This window comes from Ascaphus truei, chromosome 1 (genome assembly GCF_040206685.1).
Source record: "Ascaphus truei isolate aAscTru1 chromosome 1, aAscTru1.hap1, whole genome shotgun sequence".
Taxonomy (NCBI): Eukaryota; Metazoa; Chordata; class Amphibia; order Anura; family Ascaphidae; genus Ascaphus; species Ascaphus truei.
The window spans coordinates 371,861,226-371,876,857 of NC_134483.1; the positions used below are offsets into that span (position 1 = coordinate 371,861,226).

Genomic DNA, 15,632 nt, shown 5'->3' on the forward strand with positions numbered 1-15,632 from the left:
TTTATTTTTTATTATTTTTATTCCTATTTTTTTATTATTCTTACACTTTCTCCTGCTCTGGTTGTGATCTGTTTTTCACCCTCATTTGCCTTTAACCCCCTTTTCTACCGGATGGGTTCAAGGGGGTTAAAGGACTCCTGGAAAGTATCTGTGACGGGCATTATTTTAGTGTGTGTGTGTGTGTGTGTGTGTGTGTCAGGGGAGATATCAATACGATAAGGGTTTTATTTTGCGTTGAACTGAGGATAATCCATACATTGGCATGATGAGGGGGGGATTTGGTAATCTCCCAGGTGCAGAACATGTACATCTGCAATCCATTCTCTGACATGTACAAACCGCAGCATCTGGAAATGGATGCGACACCTTGCACGTGGGTTTTTATTTTCGCAACTTCTTTTTTTCCCCCTCAGGCCAGCCTTGGGGGAAAAGTACGACTTCTTATAACTGGAGCTGCACCTGTTTCTCCTACAGTGTTAACCTTCTTACGAGGAGCTCTCGGCTGTCAGGCAAGTTAACTGTACACGCGATTCTTAACAGCACTGGAACTTGCAACTTGCAGTATTGTATTTTTTTGTATTTGAAAGCAAAAAGTTGCTGATCATAAATTAGGTCCTATGTTTTTCTGCCACTGAAGAGCCATGCAGCCCTTTTACTATTTCTTCACACTGGCTTCATTTTATGCAAGCTTATATTTTCCTGTATTGAACGTAATCAACACACTTGTTTTTTTTGTTTTTTTTATTAATTAATTGAATTGAACAATTTTGGTACATTTAAAAAAAAAAAAAAAAAAACACATTTTACAAGCTGCAATACTTTATCTGCCAAGTGTTGAGATGTACATCCCCTTGCAATTTTACTTATTTATTGAGCGCACTTTTTTTTTTAAATGTTAATGAAAATATTCAGTATTTGTGTTTAATTTTTTTTATAATATGGATACATATATCAATTGGCCCTTAATTCTTTAAGCATAGAGTCATTTGGCATCAAGGCCATTACAGACCCTCTGACATTTTGTGGCTATAAAGTAGGTACTACTGTTCCTCTCCTCGTGCTGGATGGCGGCACTTCCATGCAGTCCCGTAACCTCTGCAACTTATCTACACAAATAACTTTGGCACCTGTACCTATTACAGAACACATGTAGTGTACCTGTACAGTTGGAGGGTATGACGTTATTTTATGGGGAGAAAATGGTGGTTAGCAGGAGGAATACTGAAAATCTAATCTTTTACAAATCACTGAAGCAGATAAAGGCTGTTGCAAAGCGTGACCCCTTTAAAAAAAAAAAAAAAAAAAACACACACATTTGGGATTTAGGAATTGTACCTTCAGAGAGAAATACTGTACAGTTATTCAAAGGTGCAGTCTCCCTACGCTCTGCCCCCCACCCCATAGTTTATAGATGTCCTAATTGACTGACTAAAATGAATAGTTATTGCTGCTCATTTGCATTCACGCAATACAATCCTAATATCCATAGTTTGTACACCACATTAAAGCACAGTCAATGTTGCAGTACTGCGTTGTCAAACTGGCAAGCATGATTAATACAGATTTCACTGGTGTTTGTAGTCCCTTTATTTAACGGGGATCCTAAATAGCCTATGGGTAAACCAGACATTGATAAATAGACTTCCTGATGTAACTGCAAAATGTTCTATGGACAGTGTTTCCAATGGAAATTATTATTATTTTTGGGGGGGAAAGTTTTGCACTGTTTAACACCACACAAATCGAGTAACAACATTTTTGGTTTTGTTCAGTTCTATGAAGGATATGGACAGACTGAATGCACAGCTGGTTGTTCATTGACTGTTCCTGGAGACTGGACAGCTGGTAAGATTTCAGAGCCTGGGGAATTTTCATGGAAGAACTCTGGTTTCTTAACAAATGAAAGCAGCCCAGTGATCCAGTCAGTAGCAGTATGACCAGCTTCAGACATGTAACATTTTCATTGGCTTACCAGCAATAACTTTACTAACTGTTCTTACAGGGGACATTGCTGCTTAACAACCAGTGACTGCTGTTATGCAACAATGTGTATATTATTTTGTTGGTATTAATATTGTCTTTGTGTGCAGAATTTGATGGCTGAGGTCCTGAACAGTTTAATATTCTTGGAACGTGAGCACCGGGCGAAATTATTTTAGTCACAAGGGACTGACACTGGACTTTAAATTCCAAGAAATGTGCTTTTGCCTGTAGGCTGCGATCTTGTGCTTTCCGTCCTAAAGGCTGCTGCATGCTTGTATAAGTAAGAAGTCTGCTCGGCAACAGTGTCACTTTCTGATCAAGCTTTATGCAATCTTTTTTGTAGGTCATGTTGGAGCACCAATGCCCTGTAATCAAATAAAGCTGGTGGATGTGGAAGAAATGCAATATTTTGCAGCCAAGGGGGAGGGTGAAGTGAGTAAAAATAACCAGTTCATAACCATACAAATCGTTTTCACCTCTTTGGCACTCTGAGACTATTTTTGGTTATTTCCAGTTGATTTATCTTTGAGTAACTGTGTCTGTTCACAGGTTTGTGTGAAAGGGCCAAATGTTTTTAATGGCTATTTAAAGGATGCAGAGAAGACTGCAGAAGCTTTGGACAAGGATGGCTGGCTGCATACTGGAGATGTTGGGAAATGGTTACCTGTAAGTACGCGTGAACTTCTGTATCCTGGGGAAGCTTTTGTCATGGTATGCTCTCTAAACTTGGACGTTGCATGAAGGCATCTGCTGTATGCTGTCCTCAGAAGTATACTGCGCTTCCTACTTTGTTAGGAGCCAGGTAGAACACAACTGGTTTGACATGTTTATGTAAGCTAAGCCTGCGAAGACATGGCTGGGCCTGCAATTGCTTGTTGATGTTGGCCTGCAGGCTAGGGCTTTACCAAAATACCACATGAATTGAAACCCAACACCCATTGAGCCAGCTTAAAAAAAATATCAATGGTCTTAAATATGCTGATGTCTCCCACTTAAGGAAATGGTTTCTGCTAGAGATCCTCAGGACACTTTACACTTTCACTGCCAGATGAGCCAACAGCACATTATTGGGCAATATTTTACTTGTACTAATTGCATCAAAAGGGTTAATTCAGACTGGGGTGTTTTAATTTTATTTTTTTTTACACATTCTTTAACACGTAAGAAAAAATAAAATGTAAATGTGCTTAAACAACTGAAAGCGACCAGTCTGCTCATTTCTTCTGATGGCATATGAGACCAATAATTAATCCATCAAATCTGTATCCAGCCACAAACCCCAGGTTTGGGTATGTTTGTTGTGTTTTAAGGTTGGCTTAATCAGTTCTGAGTTTAATTTTCTACATGTGAGAAAGTTATTTGGCAGCAAACAGAATTAGGTGGGCTCAGACCTAACCCTATAACAAAATGAATCCGTAACACTATATCCAGATGAATACCTTTTTTATAGTGTGCTTCTATGGAATAGGGAATAGTAAACAATACTAAAAAAAGCGCGTCTTTCCAAATTAGCTTGCAATTTAGTAGTCCTTTTTTTTTTTTTTTTTTTTTTTTTGGATCAAGTCATTTGTTTGCATCTTTTTGATTTAAAAAAAATCAACTCCATTTAAGCAGGTACATGCACTAAATATATCATTCACATTGTCTTGTGACCTAAAACTATTACAAGATACTGTAGCAGGCTGGGATTGAACAAGGGAACGTGTGACCGTGCCTTGAGAGTTGCATGAATGGCGCATTTATGCAGTCTGTGACTCTGTGCAATTGAATTTAAAAATAAATGCATTCTCTTCACCTGATTACGGGAAAGTTACTTAAATTGTGAAACTGATTTTAGATGGATGAAGTGATTCGATTTGTATGTTGATTAGCCACTGTAAGTGGATTTAAGGATATATTAATTGTATACATTTATTTTTTAAACACAGAATGGAACCTTGAAGCTTATTGACAGGAAAAAGCATATATTTAAACTGGCACAGGGAGAATACATAGCTCCAGAAAAAATTGAAAACATTTACACGAGGTGTGAGCCTGTGGGCCAGATTTTTGTCTATGGAGAAAGTTTGCAGGTAAAGTGATATTTTTTTTATTTTTCTCCATTGCATGTAACCTGTATTAATAGGCAAGTAGTCTCCATTAACCCAAGGGTCCAGTATTAAAAACGTGTGATTTGATCAAAAGTGAAAAAATGTAAATACAATTATTTGATAGCTTGCAGACATCTAGAGCTCTCCTTTTCTCATGCCTGATCATGTACAAATTATTTTTACACATGACATTTTCTGCGTTATACCACTCCAACCGGAAACTCACTGCTGTGTGCGCACATATATACTGTAATTAGCGCAATATATATGCACTATTTCATTAATTTTTTTTTTCCATTAACTTCCAATGTTAAATTGCATTACCTTTGATTACCATGTTTCAGTAGTAATCATGTGGTTTTGTGATATGACGTATGGTTGCTCCCTACCCACATGACCGGAAAAGCAAACCACCTTTTTATATAGATAATCGGGCGTACAAAGCATCAACGGCGTATACAGAAACCAACATATTTTATATAGAGACTCGTATATCTTTCTGGCATCGCCCTGTGTGTTTCAGAGTCAAGTCGGTTGTTATGTGTAAATGAGAACATGGAAAAACTGCTCCATTGTTCCTGCACACACGAGGGAATTAATTAACCTGTTTTGTGCCAAAGGGGACGGCTGCTTTGCCGGCACAACTCTTAGTGAATAGATCAGTGGGAACCATTGATGTGGAAATGCAAATCGTTCTTTTGAAACCTATTTAGACAGATGAGGAAGCACGATTTAGTGTAACGGTAAAAACAGAAAATTTCTCGCTGTAAAACTACTGTTAAAGAACAGACGTTGGGTAAAGACAGGTTGGCAATCTGCTTAATGCCGCTCTTTCCTCACAAAGGCTTTCTTGGTGGGCATAGTGGTGCTAGATCCCGATAATGTGCTGAACTGGGCAAAGAAGAGGAAATTTAAAGGCTCCTATGAACAATTATGTAAGGACAAGGTAGGTGTCCTATTTATTATTTTTTTTTTAAATTTTATTATATTATATCTGTTCAGTAAGTTATTTTATTTATAATGTGAACACAGTCCCTGCAAGCTCTAACCCCAAAACCCACCACAGTGTGTTCAGCCAATGAGGGCGAACTGCTCCTGTGACGCCACTCCTCCAGCCTGGTGCATGTTTCGCGCATGACGTCACGCACACGCCGCAACTGTCATCACGGCTTAAGACTCTACATACGCTTGGTATAAAAGTGTGCGCTTGAGCTGCATTTATCCCCTTCCATGTCAGAAGTACATTTTACCCTCTTAACTCTCTGATTGTACTTTGTCTCTTCTGCTAACAACTCTATCGATCTCTCTGTGGGGGTACCCCAGGGCTCTGTCCTGGGACCTCTTCTCTTTTCTCTGTACACTCTCTAGGTGACCTTATCACATCTCTTGGGTTTAAATATCACCTCTATGCTGACAACACACATTTACTTTTCAACCCCTGACCTTACACCTGCTGTACAGATCAAAGTTTCTGAATGTCTCTCTGCTATATCATCCTGGATGGCCCTCCACCGACTTAAACTTAACATGGCAAAAACAAAGCTCCTCCATACTTCCTCCCAAACCTGGCCCTACTACCTCCTTCCATATTGCTGCTGGAAATACGATCATTCACCCAGTAGCCCAAGCACGCTGCCTGGGGGTCACACTCGACTCCTCTCACATTCAAAATGTATCTAAAACCTGTCGCTTTTTCCTCCACAATATTACAAAGATAGGCCCTTTACTCTGTTGCTTGACTACTAAAACTCTGACTCAGGCCCTCATTCTCTTCCGTCTCTATTACTGTAACCCGCTGTCCGGCCTTCATGCCTCTCACCTGTCGCCCCTTCAATTTATCCTAAACGCTGCTGCCAGATTCACTCTACTCTTTCCTAAATCTCTCGGTGTCTACCCTGCTGAAATCCCACTCCTGGCTTCCTATCAAATCCCGCATCTCGCAATCAATTCTCCTCCTCACTTTTTTAAAGCTTTATACTCTTCTACTCCTCCTTACATCTCAGCCCTAATTTCCCGCTCTGCACAATCCCAACTCTTGCGTTCTGCTCAAGGATCTCTTTTCTCTACCCCCTTTTGTATCTAAAGCCCTCTACCGCTTTAAACCTTTCTCACTGACTGCCCCACACCTCTGGAATGCCCTTCCCCTCAATATCCAACTAGCACCCTCTCTATCCACCTTCAAGACCCTCCTTAAGACACACTTGCTTAAAGAAGCATATGAGTAGCATTGTGGCTAATACTATACACACGATACATAAAGCTAGGCCCCCTGCAGACGCACTTACCAGAACTCCCTCCTACTGTCTCTGTACGTTCTTCCTGTCTACCAATTGGATTGTAAGTTCCTCAGAGCAGGGACTCCTCTTCCTAAATGTTAATTTTATGTCTGAAGCACTAATTCCCATGATCTGTTATTTGTATTATTTGTTATCTATATAATTGTCAAGTGTATTACTACAATGAAGCGCTATGTACATTAATGGTGCTAGATAAATAAAGATGCATACATACCTACATACCACGTAAATGATTAGATCTTAAAAAACGGGCATAGGCCGTGATTTTAGTTATCTGCAATAGTTCAATTCTAGATGGTCAATGTCAGACTAGATGCAATGTGCATACATTAAATTTAGGAACAAGTACAAATTGTGCATAGTAAAGTATATGTAAAAGATGGTGAGTATTGCCTCTTTAACACAGAGCCATTTGTGTTTTCAGAGCACTTTTGCTACTTAAATCAAACAAGCAATGTTTTTATCTTTGTAAACAAAACCTTTTCTCTCCCTTTTCAAGTGTAGTTTTGGTGTTTGTTAGATTTTAAGTAGCCACATTTTGAATTTTCAAAGTTGTGGTTGTTAAGTCGATAAGGCCTCATACTCTATTTGATCTGTTTGACAGGAGTTTAAAACCATTGTTCTGGAAGACTTGGTGAGACTTGGAAAAGAGGCTGGTTTGAAAACCTTTGAACAAGTGAGTGCATTTTATTAAAGTGAAGGCTGCTCTACACATGGCCTAATCGTTTTATATGTATTTATACAAATGTTTTACCAGGAAGTAATACATTGAGTTACCTCTCGTTTTCAAGTATGTTCTGGGCACAGAGTTCTAAAAATACATGGCTACATTAAAAGAACAGGGTTAAACAGTCAATTCGCAGGCATTTCATGGACCGTGATAATGACCTGTTGTCACCAGCAGGTGATCAAATACTTTTTGTATTGCTAAGTATTCACGGTCTCCGATTTTTATTAAAAAAAAAAAAAAAAAAAGTTGTGTGCTGAGCACGCGCGTTTTAAGTGAAACGTCTTTGGTCACTGTTTTGTCACAGATATTGTATTTGTGATGGTGATATTTTTCATTAAAATTCAAAACACCATTTTCGTGGCAAAACACAAAAAAGTTTGACTTAGAATGCGCGTAGTCGGCACACCTCTGTTTTAGATATTTGCACTTATATAGTTATACTAACTGCCTGCCTGCCTGCCTGCGTGTGTGTGCCTGCGTGTGTGGGTGCCTCTGTCTCCCAAGCGCTGAGCCCGGCTGCCACTGTGCGGCGAGACCCGGTAGTGTTTTTATGCGCGATGGCGCGCGCCTATAGTACCGTGACGTTACTCATGTTACGTTTTTTTGTTACAAAGCAAGGATTTTTCCCCATGAAAACCCAGTAAGTGCCAGCAAAGAAGTTCCACTTCAATAATCCCACAAGGACCGCATGTTAACTGGCCACTGTGCTGGTTTTATTGGACTTTTGCTGTTTCTGTTCTGGGTGGATAAACGATTGTAGTCAAAATCAAGACTGAATTTTTCATTCCACATGGCCAGTACCAGGAGAATTTGCGTTTTATAACTGGCAGGTTTTCATGTACTTTTTTTTTAAAGTATTTAGGAATATCCCTCCTTTCTAATTTAGCAGGAAATGCAAAAAATCTTTGCATCAATGGTAATGGGGTTTGTGCCATTTTGTAAGCATTCCTGAACCAGTTTTTTTCAGTCCTTTCTCTAAACCTTTAATGTCTACATAGTAACACAATGCGTTGGATGGTTTTCATGACCTTACTCTAGTCTCTCTTGTGAAATCTTGTCCACGTTTAAATATAGGAAAATTGGTCATATAGACATTTTCCCACTTTCGTTTGGCCAATTATAGCTGCATAAGTCTCTTGTGGATATGCATAGGAAGAACAGCGAGCATCATATACATTTAGCATTAAATGGATCTGAAGAAATTGCACTTTTTCAGAGGAAAAAAATAAGAAAAAAATAGAATAGATGGTGGAGATAAAACTCCTGGATTGTTGCGCCATGTGTGGCCCCTTTTACTGCAAAACATGGTGTCAATCCAGAGCTATTGTGATTTTTCAAAGCTTGTATCTTGATGTTTAACGTAGGAAACGCACAGGATATTTAATTGGTTATTTTACATGAGCCAGAAGTAATGGATTTCTGTTCCCTTGTAGGTTAAAGATATTGCCATCCATCCAGAAATGTTTTCCATTGAAAATGGCCTGTTAACGCCGACATTAAAAGCCAAGAGACCGGAACTGCGAAAGTACTTTGAGTCACAAATCAATGAACTGTACGCTAACAACAAAGTATAATTTCCAAGTAGGAAACCCGAAGAATGCCCAGCTAAAATTTGTCATCAGTTGGCTCTTCATTCACAACAGCAAACACAAGGAATACTCGTCATAGGAATAGTGCGAACAAATCCATGAACTGCCTTACTCATCAGTTTTGTGACCTAGTCTCCGAAGTAGGCCTTAAATTGTGAAGGATATCTAGGTGCGATTGTACATTATTTGGACTTCCTCAATACAACTGTTTCTCTAAACTCATTAATGTCTTTCTGTACTTTTCTGTCCCCAATTGTTTGGTTATTTCTGATGTTCAAGGTGTTATGTTGCAAGTTAACAGAAGTGGCCATCTTTGTAATTCATCTTTCGTGTGTGTGTGTGTGTGTGTGTGTGTGTTGTGAAATATGCTTGATGCAAGAGCTTTGGCAGTGTACACCGTATTTGCTCTTGTTTAAAACTATTTGTACAATTGATTTCTAAAAGACTACTGATCGAGATACCAGATTAATCCCAAACTTAAATCCTGGTTAACTGCATCAAATTTCTTCCACAAGCTTTTATATATACACCAAGCAAGACATGCAGGGGACCGCTTCTCTGTAAATAAGTAGCAATGCCCCATTTTAAACATGGTTATTTCAACAACAAAAAAAAGATTTTGCATTTGATGGAAGTCATGCCATATTATCTTTAGTCGTCAGTGGTAATATTTAATACACTTTTCTTAAAAGCTACTTATATGTATAAATATTAAAAATATAAACTGTGCTGTCTACAAAACCCTGTATTCTATGAGGGAATCTTCTCTTCCAATAACTCATCAAAGCTGCTAGAAAAATGGGTTTTTTTTTTTCCTGTCAGCCCTGGAAGACCTTTAAAGTGCAATTATTGCTGGCTCCTGTGGCAGCAATCTGGTTAATCAAACTTTTACGTCTAGAAAGGAATGTCCAAGTGTATAAAGGTTTGTTTCTGTTAAAGGGAAATTGTCGGCACCACATTTTAATGTTTGTTTTATTTCTGCATTAAGTTGTCCTTGCACACGTTGTAATAACTGCAGGCTACAAGCGGGAGTTATGTCAAAGGAGCACAACAAATGGTTTGCACTATAGATAGCCCTGTGTAATTACGAAGCACTGTAAAGTAGCATAATATCATTTATATCAAGGTAATTGCACAAATGCGGAGTGAATTTTTATCCGAATAAAATGTGACTTGTAATATTGAAAATGTAAATGTTTGCTTAAGTGTGTGAATCTTGTTGTACAAACCAAAAAATGCCCCCTAAAAAAATGAAGGAAACCAAAATAAATGATTTATTGTATCAAAAAGCAAAACATGTGTAAAAGCGTATTTGTTTGCATACTCTATTAAAGTGGAAATCCATGAATCGAACATCGCTGCTGCTGAGTTTAGAGAGGATTGTATGATTACAACTTTTTTTTTTTTTTTTCAATTCCTTCATAGATTTTTGCAAAGGCTTTTGATACATATTATCTTGTTAAACAAACTCCAGTGCTTTGGAATAGGGAAGTATGCTTTAAACTGGTTTCATTCCTACCTATCGGGTATATCTCAGGCTCTAACTCCAACCCATTGGATATCACCTGTGGTGCTGCATGGCTCTGTTATGGGGCCCTTACTACACCTTGTAAGGGAGCTTCAATACACATGTTCCTCTCCATGCATGACTGCTTTCTCTCTCACTCCCTGCTTCTCTTTGCTATAACTGAGACCTGGCTCACTCAGTCTGACTCTGCTCTGGAAGTTGCCCTCTCCTACGGTGGCCTTTCCTTCTCCCACACTTCACGCCCTGATGGCAGGGGTGGAGGCGTGGGGCTCCTGCTCTCCTCTCTCTGCCGTTACCGAACACTTCCTATTTCCCCCCCCCCCTCTCTCTTGATTTTCTCTCCTTTGAGGTTCACACAGTCCAGATATTCTCGTCTCTCTCTGTCCACGTGGCGGTCATCTATCGCCCACCTACCTCTACTCATCCCCCCCCCTCTGCCTTTCGCACTCACTTTGAATCCTGGCTCTCTTTCTTTCTCTCCTCAGACTCCCCTGTTCATCTCCTTGGGGACTTCAACTGCCACATTGATGACCCTTCTTCTTTGGGCCTCCCGTTTTCTCTCTCTAACCTCCTTCTTTTTGCCTTCAACAGTGGACTGCAGCCAGCACCCACAAAGTTGGCCAGTACCTAGACCTGGTTTTCACAAAAAAAAATTTTTTCACAGATTTCTCCATTTCTCCTTTTCCTCTCTCTGACCATCACCTCATCTCATTTTCTCTCTCTCGCTTCTCCCCCTCTCCATCTCCATCTAGCCCTCGTTTTAGAAACCTGCGCTCTATTAACCTACCAGCTTTTGATTCCACTTTATGCTCCTCCTCCTCTCTCAGTTCTGCTTCAAACCCTGACAACATGGTCAGGAACTACAACTCTGCCTTATCCTCCTCTTGATATACATGCCCCGCTTTCTCTCTGCCATCCTCGCCTTTCCAACCCCAGACCCTGGCTAAGTTCCCACACACGCATGCTGCGTTCCTCCACTCGCTCCTCTGAACGCCACTGGAGGAAATCTCATACGCTCAGACTTCCTTCACTACAAATGTATGCTGTCCTGTTTCAACTCTGCCCTCTCTCAGGCTAAACAAACCTACTTTTCATTACTAATCAACACACACACAAGTCTAACCCACGCCGACTCTTTTCTGTCTTTGACTCTCTAGTCAGACCACCCTCGGCTGCCTCCTCTTCTTCCTCCATCTCACCTCAGGACTTTGCTGACTTCATTAAGGAAAAGGTGAAATTCATACGTCAAAACATCCCATCTGTTGCCTCCTCCCATCCCACACCGCTTCCTAACTCTCCTCCTGCCTTTCTTGACTCTTTTTCTGCTATCTCGGAGGAGGATGTGTCACTGCTGATCTCCTTCTCCCTCTACCACCTGCCCTCTTGATCCCATTCCTTCCCATGTCCTAAAACCTCTTGCTCCTTCTATAATCCCTATGCTCACACTGATTTTTAACTCTTCCCTCTACTCTGGTACCTTTCCATCCTCCTTCAAGCATGCAACCGTTATACCATTACTCAAAAACAGCAAGCTTGACCCTACCTGTCCTAACTATCGACCTGTCTCCCTCCTGCCTTTTGCCTCCAAACTTCTTGAACATCTTTTCTCTCGCTTGCTCCACTTTCTCAACACCCATTCTCCTTGACCTTCTCCAATCTGGCTTCCGCACTGCTCTCTACTGAAACAGCCCTTACTAAAATAACAGAAGACCTCCATGCTGCCAAAGACAGAGGTCATTACACTGTGCTCATATTACTCTACCTCTCTGCAGCATTTGACACCGTGGACCACCCTCTTCTCCTCCACATTCTCCATACTCTTGGTATTTGTAACAAAGCTCTATCCTGGATCTCCTCTTACCTCTCTCATCGTACTTTCAGTGTCTCTTTTGCTAACACCTCCTCTATTGATCTCTCTGTGGGGGTACCCCAGGGTTCTGTCCTGGGACCCCTTCTCTTTTCACACTCTCTCTAGGTGACCTAATCACATCTTTTGGGTTTAAATATCACCTCTATGCTGACAACACAAATTTACCTTTCAACCCCTGACCTTACACCTGCTATACAGACCAAAGTTTATGAATGTCTCTCTGGAATATCATCCTGGATGGCCATCTGCTGACAATCTTTAACATGGCAAAAACAGAGCTCCTTATACTTCCTCCCAAACCTAGCCCTACTACCTCCTTCCACATTACTTGGCATAATGAGAGCTAGATGAGTTCCCATATAAAACAGTGCATCCAAAAAATTGGTATGAAAGGGTTAATAAGACAATAGATAACCCCAGTTCCTGAGAAGAGGGCTAATGAAACAGCAGTAGGTGGTGAGTGAGATAAGAAAGCTCATTGAAGGGTGGGCAATATTGACCTGTAATATGTGAAAAGAAAGGGGTCACAGATTGAATGGCCCCATCTAAAACACACCAGGAGTCTTCCCTAGAGCATGAGACCCAGCCAGGGTACAATCAAAATAAATTACTCACATACTGGTAACTGCGTGCATCACGCGTTGAGACTGATGTGTAGAGAAGGATCCAAATTGGAAGTCACGGTGCACAGCCAGGTGCTGGTGGAAAATTGCAGTGGGAGCCACGACCAAAAATTGAATTAAAAAGTATTTATTGAGTGGTTAACACATGGGTAAGAGAGAAGCAGGTTAGAGACACTCCTCTAACGTGTTTTGTGCTGCAAAAGCACTTTGTCAAAGAGAAATTTTTTAGAAAGACAATATAAAACTACAAACATTAAAAGAGCATTAGACAAGACAATTACTTAGTCCAGGGAATCTATTCTCACTCCAAGACAACCTAATACTGAGATGAATATAAAAGTGCCATTTAGTACACAATATAACAAGGATGCTGGGAAAATTAAGGCATTACAGACCAGCATTGGCATATATTAAAAAACAACCCCTATATTGGGAAGTTATCTTCCTGATAAGGCACAGATAATTTTCAAAAAAGCACCCAACATTAAAAATCAGTTGGCACCTAGTGCCTTGAGAGAGAAAAAAAGAAAAGAATACCCGTACTGGATGGTTAAATCTTCCCAAAGGTTTCTATGGATGTAAAAATTGCACAGCATGCAAACACAGTTGCAACACATGAGATATGTTCTCCTCAAATAAGACAGGAAAGGAATATAAAATAAAAAAAACATCTTAATTGTAGATCCAAATATATTATATACCTTCTCAAATGCACGTGTGGCCTACAATACGTAGGAAAAACCATACGTCCATTACGTACTAGGATTTTAGAACATCTTGGAAACATCCGTAGAAAAGTCACAACACACAGTGTATCCAATCATTTTTTTTATTAGTACATAATTCTGATCCTAAAGACTTAAAATTCAAAGGGATAGAACAAGTGATGCCTCATTGGAGAGGAGATCAAAATCCAGCGTTGATGAAAGAGTCTTTTTGGATATATGAATTGGGCACTTTAACACCTATGGGTTTAAATATAGAGTTTGATTTAAATGTTTTCCTTTGATTTTATTCGTCTTTCATTGTATACTAATACATTTTCTCCTGCTCCATTCCACAATCTTATATTGGGATAATATGTTTTAAAGATTTTATCAAATATGTTTTAAAGCTTTTTACATAGGGACATTTTTTATTAATTTATCTTATGAGGTTACTGTATGTATTTTTGAGCCACCATGTATGTTTACATGATGGATAAATATGACCCATCTATTTACATCTGATGGTGCTTATGTGATATTGTATATGATAGCAATAGGATACTATTTTTGTTCTTGGACATTCACTTAGTTTAAGTTCACTATATATAGTTTCATTAATGTTGTAGTCAGTTTAATTTTACATTGGTTGTTAGAATTTCTAACTGAGCTTGAACAGCCAATGATAATCCACTGAGAGTATTCAAACGCCTCAATCACACCAATCAAACACTCCTGAAGAAACCTGTTGAAAGGTGAAACGCGTAGTGTGTCACGTGAAGGTTGATGACTGCGTACAACGCTGCCTGAAACCTAAGAGAGCCGAGAGCCGGCTGCCGCCCAAGCCTTCGGAAGAATTGCAATCCGGAAGTACGGAGACGCAAAACGCCGACGGAGCCGAGCCACAGAAGGGCGAGAGAGATCCTCCAGGTTCCGGTTGTTGGCTTAGATCACTAGATCAAATTGCTTATCCAAATATAGCACCATAGGTTCCGTCAGTCCCTTGATCACTATACCTTGAAGCACCGCTGAGAAAGATACCTTTACGTGTATTGTGAAAGTTTGGAATCTGTGAGTAACATTCTCATAGGGATTGGGAAGATTTAACCCCTTGATGTTCAAAACCTATTGCACTATTGGATATATGTTTTTTTCCTCTTATATGTGCGCTCCCCATTAACTCGAAGACCACAAGAAAATCACTGGGATTGAGAGCAATCCACGTTTGGGTTGCAGCTGCACACCGAATGTGTGTGTGTATATGTGTGTGTGTGTATATATATGTGTGTGTATATATGTGTGTGTGTGTGTATGTATGTATGTATGTATGTATGTATGTGTGTGTGTGTGTGTGTGTGTGTGTGTGTGTGTATGTGTGTGTGTGTGTATGTGTGTGTGTGTGTGTGTGTGTGTGTGTGTGTGTGTGTGTGTGTGTGTGTGTGTGTGTGTGTGTGTGTGTATGTGTGTATGTGTGTATGTGTGTATGTGTGTATGTGTGTATGTGTGTATGTGTGTATGTGTGTATGTGTGTATGTGTGTATGTGTGTATGTGTGTATTATAACAAACAAAGAATAGACTGCGCTCCTCAGGTGTAAAATCAGACTAATTACCAAATGATTGTATTAAATGGATATAGCAAAGGTGAATGGCAAAAGTGAATGCAACAGTATTATGGATGATTGACTCACACTAATAAAAATACATGCAATATGTTATAATAAAATGCTGAGTGCCAATGTTTAAAAAGCTGCTGTAAACACAAATATATGCCAGTGAACAATACAAATATAATAAAATGGCATGTGTTGGTAGTTATGACTACTGCACTAATGAATCCCTCCTGAATGATACTAAATGAATGATGAATGGAAAAATACAGAAAAAATGACACTAAGTGTGTCAAAGATAAAAATAAAAATAAGAAATGTGAAAAATGTAAAAATATATCAACCAAACCAAGGGTCCATGCTAGGATCTGGCTGCTCTCATCAAGGACCAACGAACTCCCAGAAATCTGTGAACAACAAGAAAAGAAAGCGCCCGATCCTAGTGCAGCATGAAAAAATACAATTTAATAAAAATGAATATGAATAAAACCAACAAATGCGAACTCACAAACACAGGATAAATAAATGCATATAATGAGTATACTCATTCGCCAACCGCCCACGTTGTGCCTTGGATGGCGCGCCCTCTCTCTGTCTGGGTTTTCTCAGC

At 39.7% G+C, this 15,632-nt stretch overlaps 1 protein-coding gene across 4 annotated transcripts in view; it reads left to right on the top strand.

Annotated features, from left to right (window-relative positions):
* The window catches only part of ACSL1 (acyl-CoA synthetase long chain family member 1), a 113,473-nt gene extending 103,489 nt beyond the window's left edge, over positions 1 to 9,984 (top strand). For all 4 annotated transcript variants that reach the window (XM_075610308.1, XM_075610314.1, XM_075610292.1 and 1 more), the window contains exons 14-21: positions 414 to 509; positions 1,773 to 1,845; positions 2,327 to 2,415; positions 2,533 to 2,649; positions 3,912 to 4,055; positions 4,918 to 5,019; positions 6,975 to 7,046; positions 8,534 to 9,984. In XM_075610308.1, coding sequence (XP_075466423.1) covers positions 414 to 509; positions 1,773 to 1,845; positions 2,327 to 2,415; positions 2,533 to 2,649; positions 3,912 to 4,055; positions 4,918 to 5,019; positions 6,975 to 7,046; positions 8,534 to 8,674 — 834 coding nt within the window. In that variant the 3' untranslated portion in view covers positions 8,675 to 9,984. The remainder of the gene's footprint in view (positions 1 to 413; positions 510 to 1,772; positions 1,846 to 2,326; positions 2,416 to 2,532; positions 2,650 to 3,911; positions 4,056 to 4,917; positions 5,020 to 6,974; positions 7,047 to 8,533) is intronic.
* The last annotated feature ends 5,648 nt before the right edge of the window (positions 9,985 to 15,632 follow it).